This window comes from Lates calcarifer, unplaced genomic scaffold (genome assembly GCF_001640805.2).
Source record: "Lates calcarifer isolate ASB-BC8 unplaced genomic scaffold, TLL_Latcal_v3 _unitig_5878_quiver_531, whole genome shotgun sequence".
Taxonomy (NCBI): Eukaryota; Metazoa; Chordata; class Actinopteri; family Centropomidae; genus Lates; species Lates calcarifer.
Genome location: NW_026117778.1, coordinates 158,130 through 175,816, shown reverse-complemented (window position 1 = coordinate 175,816; position 17,687 = coordinate 158,130). Strand labels below are relative to the sequence as shown.

The 17,687-nt window shown below is 41.6% G+C and overlaps 2 protein-coding genes and 1 pseudogene across 3 annotated transcripts in view; 1 reads left to right on the top strand and 2 right to left on the bottom strand.

Moving 5' to 3' along the window:
• Window positions 1-116: 116 nt before the first annotated feature.
• LOC108877217 (olfactory receptor 5B17-like) lies at window positions 117-1,337 on the bottom strand. The gene has a single exon (XM_018667185.2). It carries the CDS (start codon window positions 1,104-1,106, stop codon window positions 117-119), a length of 990 nt encoding a protein of 329 aa, XP_018522701.1. The 5' UTR covers window positions 1,107-1,337.
• The window catches only part of slco2b1 (solute carrier organic anion transporter family, member 2B1), a 36,970-nt gene continuing 19,474 nt past the window's right edge, over window positions 192-17,687 (top strand). The window contains exons 1-6 of one of the 2 annotated variants that reach the window (XM_018667202.2): window positions 192-329; window positions 11,802-11,934; window positions 14,909-15,038; window positions 15,581-15,718; window positions 16,112-16,274; window positions 16,365-16,589. In XM_018667202.2, coding sequence (XP_018522718.1) covers window positions 14,952-15,038; window positions 15,581-15,718; window positions 16,112-16,274; window positions 16,365-16,589 — 613 coding nt within the window. In that variant the 5' untranslated portion in view covers window positions 192-329; window positions 11,802-11,934; window positions 14,909-14,951. The other variant, XM_018667204.2, reaches the window with a different exon arrangement.
• Window positions 3,114-4,058, bottom strand: LOC108877216 (olfactory receptor 146-like; annotated as a pseudogene).

Below are 17,687 nucleotides of genomic sequence, written 5' to 3'. Positions count from 1 at the left end.
ACTGATTTGGCGATCGATATTTACAACTTGAGACAGAGAGTCACATCAACATGATTTCATCAGTTCTCTAAACTGAAGCAAATATAAACAATAAATGTATCCTGTCAGATGTCTGTTCATGTCATTTGAGCCACTTTACTGTTGAAAAACAAAGCGATGATTCTCTGCTTGATCTCTTTGATTTGCAGCCCGTAGATGACAGCGTTAAGAGCAGGCAGAGCCACTTCGCACAGGACAGACGCCACTTTCCTGTGGTCTGACAGCTGAGGGAAACGGTGCAGGATGACGATGATGAAGCCCGACAGCAGCAGGATGAGGTACACGGCCAGGTGAGTGGCACAGGTCTGCAGAGCTTTGCTGTTCAGAGCCTTGTTCTTACCTCTCAGACACACTGCAGCGATCCTCAGGTAGGTGAGGGTGATGCTGCAGATGGAGGAGCCCAGCAGGACCACGGTGTAGGTGAGGCCGTAGATGTTGTTGATGAGGACGCTCTCACAGGACAGTTTGAACAGGGAGGCGTTATCACAGAACAGGTTGAATATAACTGACCTGCAGCGCGACAGACGGACGCTGAGGCCCAGCAGGATCACCACCATGACTAAAGCAACCGTCCAGGCTGCAACCGAGAGCTTCACCACCATCCTGTTGGTCATGATGGTGGCGTAACGCAGGGGGTCACAGATGGCCACATACCGGTCGAAGGCCATGATCATGAGCACCGTGTGAGAGGCACTAGCGTAGAGGTGAACACAGAAGGCCTGAACCACACAGTCCATGTAATGAATGTACCTCTCTGAGTCTGATAATAAAAGATCTCGGAGGACATGAGGGATGACGGCCGTGGCCCCGAACACATCATTAATACTCATGTTGCAGAGGAGCAGGTACATGGGCTGGTGGAGGCTGCTGCTCCTGAAGATCAGGATTAAGAGGCTGATGTGAGATACCATACCAAAGGTGTAGATGAGGAGGAGGAGGATGAAGGTGGGAATGGAGGACTGGGAGGAGACCTTTAACCCCTCCAGGAGCAGGATGTCCTCACTTAATGTCTGGTTTTCCATATCTGTGTAAAAATCAGAGATTAGGAAGACATGCCACAGAAACATTGTAGATATGATGAGATACGCACAGATGCAGACGGGGATCAGTCAGTACTGATCTGTATCAGCCACATTTGACTCACCTACAGACACAGTGATTCAATGTTTCTGCAGCTTCCTCACATATTAATGATCCAAATGAGAGATTTACAGATCTGTGGTGTTTAATAAAGGCTCCACATCACACCCCTGCTCATAAACAAGTAAAGACACAGTGATGACCACAAGTGAATGCATTGAGAGACTGAAATCTTGATTTTCTCAGTTCCTCAGAGTCGAGTGTTGTTTTTGTTTTTGTTTTCTCCTGCTGTTCGGGATCAGTTGGACCTGATTAGTATGTGAGTTTCTGCTAACCTTTACTGACAGGTTGCACACTGGGCTGCACAAAAAGGTGTCAGCTAACAAGGACAGCAGGTCTAAGTTTAGCAACATGAAGGTGCAGCAAACCCAAAATGTAATGTCCCTGTATGAGGGCGCAGGGTCTGAGCAGGTTAAAAGCTTGAGCAGTGTTTGTAAATGAGGCTTTTTAACTTTTCCACAGTCAGTCTGACATTTGAACACTTTATAAAATGCCAAAACAAAGGCAGGATACATCTGTAGCATTAATGTTTCAGCTGCCGACAGAATATAGAGATATACAGCAAAGTTCCATTTACACAGACATGTTCCAGCTGCTGATGGTACAGTATGTGAGTGTGTCAGTGTTACCTTCTGCACTGTGAGCCGCCCTCCACCCCGACACAACATGAAGCTGTGAAACACTTTTATTTGGTTCATCAGTAGTCGTCAGCTGCAGCGTCATGCGCTGACAGGTCAGCTGTTGCTTGGCAACTCGTTACCCAGCATCATACATGTGTCTCCTGTAGGTTCATTCATGATGGTGCCAGTGTGTTTTCAAACATAATAACAGGGCGCTGTTTACGTCTGATGCAAATAGAACGGTGTATTACATTATGAAATGATCCATCAGAAACATGAATCTCCTTTTCTCAGCATAAAAAGACCATGTGACAGCTTTCATTTTGCACTGCTGAGTCCATGTTGTTTGAACAGACCTGAGCTAAATAAAACTATTCAGTGTCATTGTGCTGCTTTCACTGTGACCACAAAGAAAAGAGGAAACGGCTGCAGCTGATAAGTTACCTTTCTTAAACAAATGAAGACAAACAGAGTTTACTTGTATGTATGTCTGTTTTAACTTTTTCGATCACTTATGCTGCTGCAACAATGTAAATTTCCCCACTGTGGGACTAATAAAGGATTATCTTATCTTATCTTAACAACAGTAGATTCTACCGTTAGCTAACCTAGCTAATGTTAACACCAGTTAGCACCCGCTGGTAGAAACAGGTAAACCTGATAAAAGCTATGGGCTTTACAGGCTGTTTCTTGCTATGAGCCCACACCTTCGTTTTTTGGTTGTCAGTCGTTTTCTGTGCTGCCCAGCACAAGGAAAAAGAGAAAGAAAAAAGAGATTTTTATTTCACTGTTGTATTTTTGTGAACCACTCAGGGCTGATGCAGCTGCTCTTTAATTTTTAGATTTTTGTTCCAAAGATGTTTATTAATAAGGTCATTGACCTTGGTGAATCAACGTAATTCTTTCCAAATAGAACTATTCAAGTCGTCTGGTGAGAATTCTTGTATTTTTTAATATTGCAATATGTATAGCAAAAAAAAAAAAAAAAAAAAAAATTTGCAGTTTTTTCCAGTATCAGACACAAAACAAGTGAAACAGAGTTCCCCCATGAGAACAATTAAAGGAACAGACACATGGATGTAAAGCCTGTAAATCTGCAGTTTCTCAGTAACTTGACTCTGTTGAAATATTTAAATGTCATTAACATTATTGTTTATAAAATATAAAGACTGTGATAACCTCCTCCTTTACCATGTCCACCTCGCAGAACAAATAGATCTTTGAAAAGTGAGGATGACTATAGCAAACAGAAATATGTAGCAAAACAGCACATTTCCTCCAAAATTATGTTTAAAAAAACTTATCGCCTTCACATTATAATGATGGCAAAACCTTTCTCGGCTGGAACAGTTTTGACAGGAATTTTCGTACCTCTTTTGACTGAACCCCGTAGATAATGGGGTTGAGGCTGCCGGGAATAATATGAAATAAAATGGCAGATAGTTTCCTGTAGTCTGAGTACTGAGGGAAGCGATGCAGGATGATGACGAGCGTTCCACATAAGAACATCATTAAATATACTAATAGATGAGTGCTGCAGGTCTTTAAGGCTTTACTGTTCAGAGACTTGTTCTTACTGGTCAGACAGACTACTGTAATCTTAGTATAGGTGAGGACCATGCTGCCTATGGAACCTGTGAACAGGACCACCGTGAAAGTGAGACCATAGATGTTATTAATAAAAGACACTCTCACAGGAGAGTTTAAACAGTGAGGCATTATCACAGAAAGGGTTTGTGATCAGAGTCCTACATCGGTTCAGTCTTATGGTCAGACCGAGCAGAATCCCAACCAAAACAAAGGCCACTCCCCAGGCAGAAACTGTCAGCTTGATCACCATGTTGTTGGTCATTATGGCAGAATAACGCAGTGGATTGCAGATGGCCACATATCTGTCAAAGGCCATAATCATGAGCACTGTGTGGGAAGTGGTGCCGAACATGTGTGTGGTGAAAGCTTGGACCACACATTCATAATAACTGATGAGGCGTTCAGAGGGAGGACGCAGGATATCTGAGAGCAAACGAGGCACCATGATCGAATTTCCAACAACGTCATTGACTGGTAGGTTGCAGAAAAGGAGGTAGATCGGCTGGTGAAGGCTTTTGTCAATGAAAACCAGGACTACAATGCCTACATTTACTAATATAATAAGTAGGTAGGAGAAGAAGAAAAAGAAGAAGACAGGGTACACAGAAACCTCTGTGACTTTTAATCCCTCCAGCTGCAGGTAAAGCTGTTCAATGTGTAGTTTTCCATCAACCTGAAACAAAGAAAAAGGGTTGATGCTCAGTTGTAACGTGCATAAGATTCTTTAAATCTAGATTGAAGATAGGAATGACTAATATCTTCTATGACGAAGGCTTTTGTAAATGTGAACAGAGTTAAAGAGCTTTAACTACAGAAAATCAGAAATCATTAAAACTTGAACACCATTTGTTTGTTAAAAAGCAACTTAAACACCTTTAGAATAGTTCAGTGATTAAATTGATATAAATATTACCCTTTGTTTCTCTTGCTCTCACCAAATACCCATGAGCCAAACGTCTGTCAGAAGATCACAACCTGTATCTCAGTTTTTATAAAGAGATGTAGTAATCTGGGGGGAGTAATGTGTGACAAGTCATCACATTGGTGACCATAGAGACTGTCAACAGACGGAGTAAAGCAACAATGCTTCACAAACAGATGAGGTTTGGTCACAGTCAGAAAATATTATCTGGGTGGCATTCACCAAAATACATTCATGACATGATTTTAAAAGACAAAGTTCATTAGGAAGCAGGATTTTGTCCTCTGGGCGTTTTCTTCCTACCAGGGTGAGGTCCACCAGCTAGCCCAGAATCAGTGAGGTGCAGTCCTGTGATCTGCAGGTGTCTGCTGGAACTGGATATTCATACATGCTAAAGATCACACACATCTGATCTTACTTCCTGCCTCACTGCCACATCGAGACTGCTTCCAGGGGTCCATGCCAACTTCAAAGTATTCAAAGTGGCTCCATCTGTGGTGTATGTACCTCACTGCCTTTTCCTTTCTCTCGTTGGGCAGCTCCGTGTTCTCCATCAGAAAAAGAAAAGCTTCTTGGCCATTGCATTTGAGCCCTTATCAGTCAGCCTCACTACTCAGTGTCTTTACCATGGCTTTATTCAAGCCAGGCCATTGTTTCATCTGGTCTTTCAACAGCCCAGTTCCCCTGGTCATCAGCTGTTGGGTCTCACTATGTGTACAATCCCTGTGCTTTGCGTATCTCTTCATGGTTCTGCTTGGGTCTGTTCTCCGTCACTAACAGATCCTGTTTTTCTGTCAGAGTCTGTATGTGTTCCTCCTTTTCTTGAGGTCATGGCCTGTTTGTCCTAAACATGCACCCCCACCCCGAGTCTGTCCGGCCAGAGCTTGTCTTCTCTCTCAGGCTTTTCCTGACATGGTTTCTCTGTCTTTGCCAGACCCTGGTACTGAGAGATTTCAGCCAGTCTCTTTTAAACGTGAATGACTTGAGAATGACCCTTATTGTTCTGTGCCTCGGCCCAAACGCGGCTCTTTACAACCAGACCTTTGTTAAAGTCTTTTCTAAGTTTTTTCAGCCTCAGCTGAAGTCATTTTATAAACCTTGGCCTATGCCTGCCTCTCAAAGGTCTCTGCTAGAGCTTGATCCTGAGGTTCTCCAGCATCGAACTGAGCCCAGTCCTGCTTCCAGTTTGTCTTCGTCCATATGACTTGGACCCTGTGCTGTGGTTGTTCCTCTGCAATTATCTGACTTTTCTGGAAGACAGGGGCTGTTATCAACTGGAATCCATAAAGGATTTGACTCGCCCTACATCCTAAAGACTAACACCTCCTCAGTCTTTGGCCCCTGAATTGAACTGAATTGAATTTGCCCAACCCAGCTGACTTCTGGTTGTTTCTTTGTGCAACTTCAGCAAGGGGAGGTTGTCTATCTGGGTCTGTTAACAATGCTGTGGTCACTGATTGTTGCAAGTGCTACAGTATAACTGTAATACTTGTGGTATGTGGTAATGGATTAAAGGTTGGCCCACTTGGAGAGTCCGTAGGCAGATCAAACCTTTCTCCCGTTCAGAGGACTGTTTTTATGTTTATGTTTAAAGACAGTGATGAAAGGTGATCAAATGGTTAGAGGTTTGGACATTGGATATGAAATTACTGTTTTGTGGTCAAGAGCCTTCCTACACAACAGAAACAGAAAATTAACCTGGTTTGGATTAAAGGTAAAAGATTAAAGTATGTTGTCAAATCTTACATCAGCTGCATTATTGTACTCTGATCTCCTCCCATGCTGAGTCATGTAATGTAAAAATATGACCTTGCTGTTGCATCACCAGTGTTTTTGTTGTTTTGCTGTTGTTACAGTGACAGTTTGTTAATTAGTACCATGAGGCAGCGAAGCAGCTGACATCAGTTTTAGTGGCCCTGCAGGGTTTTAGGCATTCAAACAACATCAGCACTCTGAAGACTCTTCCAACAACTTTATTCTGCAAACCTCAGTTATATGATTTTTAATGTCAAGGAAGAAAGTAACAGTTTAGTATATGTTTTAATGATTATGAGTCCTTCTATAGTCTCACTCCCCGCCTTTCAACTGGTGTATAGAAAGATTTCTGGAATAAGTGGGTGCAGAAAACTTACTTGCTTCCTCTCCCACATATGTCTGAATAATATATGTTTTTGTGTCATATATAATAATAATATATTCTGCTTTTGTATGGGCAAAGATGGCAACTGCCCCAGGGCCCGAGACCCCAAGGAGGCTTAATAGTCCTAGGTAGAATGCAAATCAGTATGTTTTTGGCAATCTAATTAATTGAACATTTATAATGAAATTTACACCATTGAAGTACAATTTCAAATAGACAGATCCTGCATTACTGTGGCCCCACCTTTTAGAGGCACCCTGTGCCACGTCAGTCAGTTTTAGCTAATGTTCAGGTGCATTTTGCCAATTGAAGTTGTTTTTATTCAAATTTACAAACACTAACTGATACATGGAAAACCTGGGGCCAGGTACAGTTTGCTGTGCTTATTATGCTTGATAGGAACTTGGGGGCAACATGGTGTCAGGTATAGAGACAATAGTTCCAGTTGTTGAGGTCAGATGCCAATGCTCAGATCCAGCTCCAATGTGTGGGAAGCTGTGGAGGTCAGGGTCATGGATGGACATGTAGTGTGTTTTAAGAGTCCAGTATCTGTGTTCTTGTCTGAAGATAGTGTTCAATAATCACTGTGTTCATACTTGAGCCAGCTGACGATTACACTGCATATTTAGGGTAGTTGTCAAGTTTAAACAGTGACAGCGAGGTGGAAAGTTTGTATTTAGCTGAGTGATGTGTTGGTGTAATGAATTTGTTGAAGCTGTTGTGTCCCTGTGTTATTACTGGGCTGTAATGAGTGTCCTGGAGGCCTCAGAGCTCCCAGGTGTCTCGGTGACCAGCAGGTTAATAGAATTAAAAGCTGCAGTGAGGCGTTCAGGGGCTGATGGACAAGGAGCCACTCACTCTCCCTGGAGAGACTCCAGCCTGCAGACTGATCTTCTCTCTTTACCTTCACACTTTCTTTAAACCCGAGGTGTGTATCTGTGTATACTGATTTATTTTCTTGAGCAAACACAGCTCTGAATAGTGCAGAGGTTTGTCCAGAGTGTGTTTAGCCTAGCTTAGCATAAAGACTGGAAGCAGGGGGGAACTGTTAGCCTAGCTCCATCAAAGGAAAAATAATCATATTTTTTTCTTGTTTGATGTCAATTTCTCAGCAGCCACAGGTTCATCAGTGTCAGTGAAATGAGTCCCTGTAGATCCCAGGAGCTTTCATTACCACCTCCTGTAATCAGTGTAATCCTCTGAGCTCTGATAAACATCTATTATTGGGTCTCTCTCTTTGCTCTCTGAGGGCTAATTACCATCAGAAACTCTAAGTGTTTGGTTAGTTAGCAGTTCACAGTGGACCTCATTAATAATCTCCTGTTTCTGAATCATTATCACTCATTACTGGAACACACAGTAATGAAACCGGTGGACCGGAGATGCAGTCCCCTGAGCTCCCAGCATGCAACAGTTGAGACAAACTTTGTGTTTGTAACCACAAACAAACACAGTGAACCCCTTCAGGGTCTATACAGAGGAAGAGGTCATGGAGGCTTCGTTCAGTTTCACAAGTAACTTTTAACATTTTGTGTTGTTTCTTCAACTATGAGTGAAACAGGAAGTCACATTTCTGGAGTCTCAGAAATATATTTAAGTCAATATTTTTCTGTTTATATTTATATGTTGAAATTCTAAAGAGTGAGCAGCACAGTGTACGTCTTGCTAGCACTGTAGTCGCATGAATATAACACCAGCATCGTTAGTTACAGTTGTGCAAATGAAAGTATATATTCATTAATACATTTAAACTTCATCGTCTTTAAAGTCTAAAAACATAAAACAGTTCAATGTATATGTGCGACCTGGTTGTTCTAACAGAACATAGCACAACATTTGGACTGTTCTCTTAAATCAGAAAGGAACTAAAAAATAAACAAAGAAAAAAAATCTTGAATTTTTTCCAAGAACCCATCAGTGTTTTTTCTAAACATGCAAACAAATTAATCTTGTGCATGTTTTACAGTTCGTTCCCACGTTTTACTTAATTTGTTCGCATGAGATAATCATATATACAGAGAGCCTTGACAACAGACAGGCTTTCTCTCTGAAGCATGAAGTGTACTGCACCTTCTTCACATATCAGTGTTAAGCTGATTATTAGGTAGCAAGGAAACATCAGAGTAATTATATTAATCTGTTAAAATGTGTGAAGGGAATACAATTCATTTGCACGTTTAAATAATAATAATAATATGACCACTGTGAGGCTCTGTAGATTTTAAATGTAATTTTGCATGTCTGTAATTTCTTAATAGTTTCCTAAGACTTTGTGTAAAGAATAAAGTTCCCAATAATAAGAGAATAATGAGCAAATACTTCAAAGTTATTTCCTCTACAGCTCCATTAACCTCCAGTGATTGTCCCATAGCTTTGTTTCTGTTTTCCTCCTAATTATAAACTTGTTTCCATGAAACCAAGAAACTATCAGGAAACATTAAACTAAGACATGACAGTGTTGTTGTGAATCTGGAGGCTGACTCTGTTTTGGAGGCTTTCTTTGCACCACCTCCTGAGGAGATATTTGACTCACCTCTTTAGGTGAACCTGAACCTCCACAGTTGTGATTTGGTCCAGATGTCTCTTGTATAGACCCCTTTAGTCTTTTTAGGACTCTGGCTTCAAGCACAGTAACCATCTCTTCCTGTCTGCAGCAGGCTCCTCAGAACAGTAACATTTCCAAGGGGTTTTGTGTTTTTATTATCAACAAACAACGTAATTAACTAATTGAGCAGTAGAGGTACAACAAGAGGTATTTAAGTACTAAGAAAACTATCGAGAAATATTTTCTACAAATTGAAACAAAAAACTGAACAGCTTCATGATCTTCAAGTCTGTAGAGTTTGTAGTCAGCAGAGTTTTCCTCACGTCTCAGCAGATGTGACAGAGTGAGTTCATCCAGTCTAAACCTCCAGTTTGTGTTGTGTCAGGGAACTCCAGGAAGTTGTGGAGAAGAGATGTAAACAGTAGAAACACCATCAGAACTCATGTTGATGGATGTAAACAGAAACCCAGTAATTCACTGTGGGTGATGTCGTCTTCACCGCAGCAGATCTAGAAACAATATGATCCTTGATCTATAATCAGATTTTCCTCTGCAGCAGTGAAGCTGCTGCTAAATCTGTTCCCATCACTTTGTCTGTTTGACTCAAAACATCTGGGCAACTCAAACATCTGATCTGGGTTGTCACACCTGTGAGTAATCCCTCATCATGAAGTTTATTAGACGTTTATCTGAAGATCAGCTGCATATCTTCAAAAGTTACAGCCCGTTTAGTAGAACAGTTCCTCTTACTCTCTCTCACTCTGAAAAGTAACAACTAACTCCAGCTGTCAGATAAATGTACTGCAGTAAAAGTACAGCAAAGCCTCTAAAATGTAGTCGAGTAGAAGTTCAAAGTAACTCAAATAAAGTTCAAGTGCTTTAAAACAAATACAGCACTTGAGCAAATGTTTCAACAGGAACTGATGGTGAGCTCCAGCTGGAGTTTGGCTCCACCTGCTGGTCACATGATGGCTCTGTTAGCTCAATGTGATGATGGAGGACATTGTTAATACTTTGATCAGGTGGTTGTTTAAATGATCAGTTTACAGCAGCAGTGATGTGGATGTTAGAGAAGGTTAACAAACTGTTTTGTTAATTAATAGTTTTATAGTTAGTTAATTAGTATAGTTAATGGTTCTCTTAAATCAGAAAGGAACTAAAAAATAAACAAAGAAAAAAAATCTTGAATTTTTTCCAAGAACCCCCCGATGGTCACATCAGTGTTTTTTCTAAACATGCAAACAGATTAATCGTGTGCATGTTTTACAGTTTGTTCCCACGTTTTACTTAAATCATTTTCAAGCAAAAATACCAAACATTTCTCTGGAGGAGGTTTGACAACAAGCAGAAACAGACTGTGCTCGGTATTTGTTCATCAGACTTTATCAGACTACTCTTTTTTGCTTTTCTCTTATTTTTAAAGAGTAATTCTGGTATTTTTGAACCTTTTGAATCTTTAGAATCGGTGCGGTATTGATCAAGAACAGGAACCGAGCAGAACACAGGAGCTGCTGGAATACCACTGCCTCCATCTGTTAGAGTGTTTGTCTTGATTTGTGACTTTCAGTGGTGGAAGAAGTAATCAGATACTTTATATAAGTAAAAGTAAAATTCAGTAAAATCCCTGTTTTTGTCAATGGAGTCTGGTAGAGATATATAGAGATGTTTCAGGTTAAACTAAAAGGATCTTCCTCTTTAATAAAAAGCTCTGTCTCTGTAGGAATCCTGTCATCATGTTGTCAGAGTCTTAGAATAACAATCTGAGTCTGTCAGAGACAAAAACAAGAACTTTAGTGGACGGACTTTGATGTGCACAATTGTCCATTGAATTACATTACAGGAGCAGTTCATGATCAATACTGCACTGATTCCAAAGATTTTTGTCCCTTTTTATCATTTACATCCAAAAACATGGTAAAATAAGACTGGCTCAAAGAGTTATCCTTTGAGTGATATCAGATATACTGTAGCTTGTTTGTTGAATTTGAAAGAACTGGACATAGCAGTGAATAAATGGTTCAGTGTCGGCTGATAAATGTCCTCATAGCTGTCTCTTCTCTCGTGGATTTTATCTGGTTTACAGAGAATAGTGAGGGACGTCCCCTGCTCTCCCTGTGGAGCTACATGATATGACATGAAACAAAAACATGTTGAGCAGACAGTGATGATAACAGGATGTAAAGATAGATAGTCACAAACACAAACAGGAAGTTGGGTAAATGAGAGCAGGCGAGTCTCATGACGGCGAGCATCGGTCAAATGAAAACTTTGACCTGTGCTGGATGAAAAGTCCGTCACTTCAATGAGAGAAACCCCCCCCCCCCCCAATACCATTATGTGCTCTTTCTTTTTTAAAATTATTTTGGTAGAGACAATAGAGAGAAACAGGAAATATAGGGATGCATATACGACCACATGGTGTGCACCCTAACCCTAACCCTAGGTTCCATTTTAATAAAAATATTTAAGAAAGAATCACCAGCTTTTTAACAAGTCATCCTCTGGGGACCGTGAATATCTGAATGGAGTTTCAGAGATTTCAGTCTGGACCAGAGCGTTTGACAGTGCTTTGAAAACCCTGTGATCGCTGCTAATCTATGTGCAGAACTTGTTCATATAAAAGAGAAACCTGAAATGAATAAAAAAGCAGAGGAGATGAAAGAACTTTCAACCTTCCTGAAGCAGGTTTCTTTGAATCCTGTTTTTCCTTCTGTTGACAAGTATTCAACACATGCTTCTTAATCTCTCTGCTGCTCATTCTTTTCCTCATTCCTCTCGTTTTTTTTCTTGTCGTCCTGCCTCCAGTTTGCCAGGGTGAAATTCCAGATGCCTCGGCCCTCCCTCCCTCGGTGTGGGGCCAGCACACGAGAGAAAATCTGAGCTGCAGCAAAGTGAAAGAAGGAAGCAAAGAAGCTGGTCTGAGCTGCAGCTTTTCACAGTGAGTCTGAGTCTGTCACTTCTGTCTCTTCTCTCTAGGACCTTTTCAGGCTTTTTACTCAGTGGGACTAAATGGGACTGATCCTCTCTGCTTCATTAGAGCTGGTCTGTGAAGGCAGGAAAGTCTCTGGTTTTCTCACAGACTTGAATCAAACAAGGCAAAGTCTGAGGAAAAACTGATTTAAATCAGATGATTTTTGTCTCTTCTGCTGCCTGACACTTGATGAGTGCTACTGCTGCTGTGTTGATGTTTGCAGGCATTCACTCAGGTAATTTACTTTATTACACTTTAGAGAGAAATACTGTACTGTATGTGTAATTTGTTTTTTAAAAATTTGACATTTTATGCTATAGTGTTTGGACAGGCAACTAAATCACAGAATACCAGGACATCAGTTTGTTATTAACTTAAAACTGAATGTTTTCTCAAAGGAAGTTTAAAATATAAGAGTAAAATTAAAAATCCAAATCTTTAAGCTCATTTTCCCGACTTTATCTTTGTCAAAATGAACTGTGACCTTGTTGGAGCTAAAATAAGGTCAGTCTGCTCTGGTTTTGCAAACCACCTTGACCAAACAGAGCTGAGCTGAGCAGTGACACAGCAGCCAACTCATTCTGCATCCCACAGAGATGCACAGTCAGCTTTATGGAATTGTTTTTGGGAACGACCAACAGCATGACTTAAATTTCCCCATTGTGGGACTAATAAAGGATTATGTTATCTTAAACAGCCAGATTCAGGACTCAGCTCTGCAGCTACTCTGCAGTTCCTCCAGTGGCCACTAGCTGCCATTGTAAAATCTCTGTGAAACTAATTAAAACTAATTAAAGAGAAAGAAAAACACTCTCTAAAGCTACAAATTCAGTGTTTGACTCTGTGGTGGAATCTGTTTTTAGACAATAGTTGTAATGACAGATTTCTCTTTCTGTTCTAGTACTTCTGATGTTTCCTCTTCTTCCAGCTCTACACCCGAACATTACATGCACTCAGTCAGATATAGAGTTTTCCAGGTCGACAGCAGTAACTGTTTGTTTTGTCTTGACAAAGCAAAAAACAAGACTAGAAATCTACAGCAGCAGTAGCAGCTCTGTGAGACTGCACTTAATTCAATTCAATTCAATTTTATTTATATAGCGCCATATCACAACAACAGTCAACAGTCAGACCGTACTCTTTAAAATAGGTATTTACAGAGAGAGACCCAACAGATCCACCATGAGCAGCACTAGGAGACAGTGGCAAGGAAAAACTTCCTTTAAGAGGCAGAAACCTCGAGCAGAACCGGACTCAGGGTGGGCGGCCATCTGCCTCGACCGGTTGGGTTAAGAAGGAGAGAGAGAGGGGGAGAGGGGGGAGGGGGGGGAGGGGGTAGCTTAGCTCACAGTAATAATGCTAACATGCTAACACTTCACATTTGTAATGTTCAGCATCTTGGTTTAAGGTGTTAGCATGCTAACATTTGCTAATAGTGGTGCAGGAATTAGTCCTAAAACCCAGAGGTAAGTTAGCATGTTAGCATGTTAGCACTTCCTGTTCCCTCGTCCCAGAGTCAGTGTGTTTCTGGTTAAATGTCTGAAATAAGGTCTGTGGTTTTAACACAAGCTCAAGACATTTTCAGGTTTTATTCTCCGACATAAAATGGGTCAGTAAATCCCCCACTCCTGATGTTTGAAGCTTTTACGTGTCTTAAAAAAGGCGGTTGCTAACGAGTGTCTAAATGAGACTACAGAGGTTGTCGGGGACGTTAACATGAAAACCCATCTACTCACCAGTCCACCTTTACAGCCTCGTTGTGTTTCTACTCACGCTCTTTCAAACTCTCACTAACTTTCTAAGAAGAAAGGCTTTTGTAGAAGAGGTCACAGGGACATTGGTAGAGGATCCTTTGGTTTGCAGAGTGGGGGATCTCCGTGGATCTGGCTTGTTCTGGGTCATCTCACTGGGGAGTTTGGAGGCCAGGTCAACACTGTGGGCTCTTTGTTGTGTTCCTCCGTTTGTTTTATTATTTATCTAAGTTGGACTAAGGGTTTCTAGAGAATGTGTGTGTCATTTTCTAATGTTGTGGTACCATACAAATTTCACTGTATTTTAATACGTCTATAAATGCCTTCTTGCTTCTTCTTCTTCTTCTAGTTACTCCTTTAAACAAACTACAGGTGAGGTAAAGATGGTCGACTGTTTTGTTAAAGTACAAACAGAAACTACTAATGATGATTCATCTGACTGTCGTGTTGGTTTTCTCTTGAAGGATTTTAGCTTCAGTGTTCGGCTCTGAGCCTTGAGTTTGGAGGTTGGACGTTGTTGTGTTTGGAATCTAATCTGATTTCCTTGACATTCCTCTGCTGATAAGAATCGCCTTCTTTCCTGTTGATCACCACATCTCTCTTTCTCGTTCTCTTTCATTGCTTTCACATTGCTTTCTTTCTTTTCAAAATAGGTTTGTCCAAAATCCATAAATGTCAGTGTCAGATAGCCCTGTGTGATGTGTTAAATGTTAATGAAGAGCAGCCTCTCCAGGGACTGACACATTCTTGCTGGTGGTCTGTGTTTCTTAATGTTGGCTGGATTTTGCAATTCACTGTAGGTTTATTCAGAGCCACAGGGTGTATAGTATTTGTTTACATTTTTACGAGCAGGCCTGTCAGTGAATGCCTCGTCTCCTCTGCAGCCCTGAGCTGTTGTTAAACATTAATAAAAGCTTCTCTCTGTCTACATCTTGTTTTTCTATGACTGACCTCAGTCTGCCAACAGCTCTCATTCCTCTCTTATCTCTGTTTCCCTTTGTTTAAACATACATCCTTTATGTGCTTAGTGATTCTAGAAAACTGCAGCTGTTTGTACAGAATGACTGCGACCACACAAACGAGCAGCATTGTGTTAAAGTTCCTGTGTTACAGCAGGAACAGTCACGTTTCTAACTCCAATAGAAAATAAAGCAGTGATTGTTTAACCTGCGTGTGTGTGTTTTTTACAGGCTTCGTTCAGCTCTTCAGTCTCCGTGTTGCAGACGTTAAATCATGGTGGCCAACGACCTCAACATGAAATCTGACCCTGCGGCGTCTCCACCTCCTGCTGAGCGCCGTAGCCCCTTCAACAGCATCAAGGTTTGTCTCTGATTCAAGAAAAAGACCTTTGAATTACACGAACATTTGAGATTTGATGACCGACTCAGAGGCCTGGAACAAGTCACACTCTGATCTCTTCATAACCACTGAGACCAAGGCCCCAAAACTAGGGGGAACAAAGAGGCCTACAAATGAGAGTAACTGTCTCCAGATGTTTTGTATAGAGTAGATTTAAATACATGTAACTGCTAGAGTCCAAACACTGTAGCTGTCCACGAGGTTTTGTTGTTTTCACAGAAATCTGTGTTGTGCTGAAGCAGGTTTCTGTCTGTGGAGAAACTCAACTTCCTCAGGGTCATCCTGGTATTGTTCTGTCAGATTTCAACATGTAAACATTTCCTTTTAACACAGCTATTCACGTGACTCTGATGGGCTCACACACTTTTTAACTCCCCGTCTTTGATAATTGTTGTCATGAATCTGATGATCATTATCTTGTTTCTCTTTACCCAAACTTCTGTCTTCCTTCTCTTTCTTTTTCCTCCTCCTCTTTCTTCTTCTTCTTCTTCTTCTCTCTTCAGTTCTTTGTGTTTTGCCACAGTTTGCTGCAGCTGGCCCAGCTGCTGGTGTCAGGCTACATGAAGAGCTCCATCTCCACCATCGAGAAACGTTACGGCCTCTCCAGCCAGAAGTCTGGGCTCCTGGCCGCCTTCAACGAGGTCTGTCTGCTCTGCTTGTTCTTCAGCTCAGTGACATTATTGATATTGATAGTGAGCTTATTGATATTGCCATCGAGACTAACAGGTCCTATGGCGTAATGTTTTGAGAGGTTTGAGAGTTGCGTCATTTCAATCAAATCACTGGTGCACAAATAGGCCTATAGGCTACGTTACACAGACTGTCCAATAAAGCTTCTGAATTACATTCTTGCTTGTTTACAACGGCTGAATGTGCAATGCGCTCAAAGGTTTGTTGTTTAAGTATCAATAGTGGAATCAATGAAGACCTAAAACAGCTGCTGTAGGTCAGTGTGATGCATCAGTGCACATGACATCCTTAAAAGAGACGCCACAAACAGTGAGAGTGTGTGGTTCTTTTTATTTTATTTGCAGGTGGGGAACACAGTCCTTATCGTCTTTGTGAGTTTCCTGGGCAGTCGAGTCCATCGGCCGCGGTTCATTGGCGGTGGAGCTCTGCTGGCCTGCCTCGCCTCGCTGCTGATGGCGCTGCCGCACTTCCTGAACGGGCCGTATGACTACACCGGCCGCATCAGCTGTGAGAACACACACACACGGAGACAGACACACACATTGAGCAAGAAAAGGTTGAGAAACTGATGCAGAGACAACTTCTGTTTCCCAACAGCGTCCAGAGATAACACCTCAGGCATCTGCCTATCAGCAAGCCCCTTCACCACCTCGTCCTCCAATCAGAGCTGCAGCCAGCAGGAGAGCCACGCCCAGCAAGGTGTGTACCCTCTGCTGCTGCTGGGTCAGCTGCTCCTGGGGATCGGAGCCGTCCCCATCCAGCCCTTCGGCATCTCCTACATCGACGACTACGCCAGCAAAAGGAACTCACCGCTCTACCTCGGTACGGAAACACTGAGTGGTGTTTTTATCTGAACAGCCAAATATTCCATGAAAGAGGAAAAGTTGAGACCAGAATCAACTCCTCTGAATTAAAACCCAACCTTACACCTGCTCCTCTGCTCATCACTGATTGGCTGATTAAGGCCAGGTGTCTTCTAGTTTGTGTGTTAATCGTAGTGTTTGTTGGTCCACTCGGTCGAGCTGGGCAGGTCGATCCTGACGTGGGTGTGTTTTAAACATCTTCAAAGCTCTTTTCACTCGTTAAAACTTTCCTCATTAAAGTAGAAAAATAGGTCATGTTTGGACTTAATGCTCCTCACATTCCTCCAGTCTCTGTTACCACCTGTTGTTATGTCACAGTTATGTGGAAAATAGCTCTTTCCTGGTTGTAATGACCAGTCAGAGTTTGGTATTTACAGGTGAGAGATTTTAACTGTATATCAACATGAACATGTCCTGAGGTGATGTGATATTCTCTGTGCAGGAAACATGTACACATCACACACACTGTGGTCACATTACAGCAGTTAAACAGTGCAGCAGATCTCGAGTCGTGATGCTAGAAATATCACAGCCTCTGTGCAGCGAGCGCAGGGTGAGAGTTTCAACGCCCTGCAGGGTCACACCAACCTGTGGCATGTACTCGCACAACAAACCGGTTTTCACTGGCTTCCTGGAAAGACTCGTAAGGCTGAACCTGATCCATGTAGAGGAAATCTGAAACAATGATTCCAGGTCATTAACCGGAGCAGAGGATTTATGCCTGAATGCCTCCTAATATGTTGCAATTATAAGGTCGTGATGTGTCCACTGGCAGGACAAAAAGCAGGAATTTCCTTTGTTCTAATACAAGAAAAGCAACATATTAAATACTGGTAGAAGATTACTGATTTATTTAACCAGGAGAGTCCAATTCAGTTTAATAATCTTTTTTTTTCAGGGGAGGCCTGGTCAGCAGCACAAAATGAGAACACAACAAAAGACAAACTCAAAAAATGAAAGAACAAGAACAAAGAAGCTACATTTCAAAATTTCTGCCTCGTCACCAGGAAAATGAAGAATCTGCCGCTAATTCTTTCATTTTAGATTTAGATGTGTT

Bases quoted from the DNA above. Each gene is read 5' to 3' on its own strand.
- LOC108877217 (XM_018667185.2), bottom strand. From the start codon at position 1,106: ATGTTTCTGTGGCATGTCTTCCTAATCTCTGATTTTTACACAGATATG.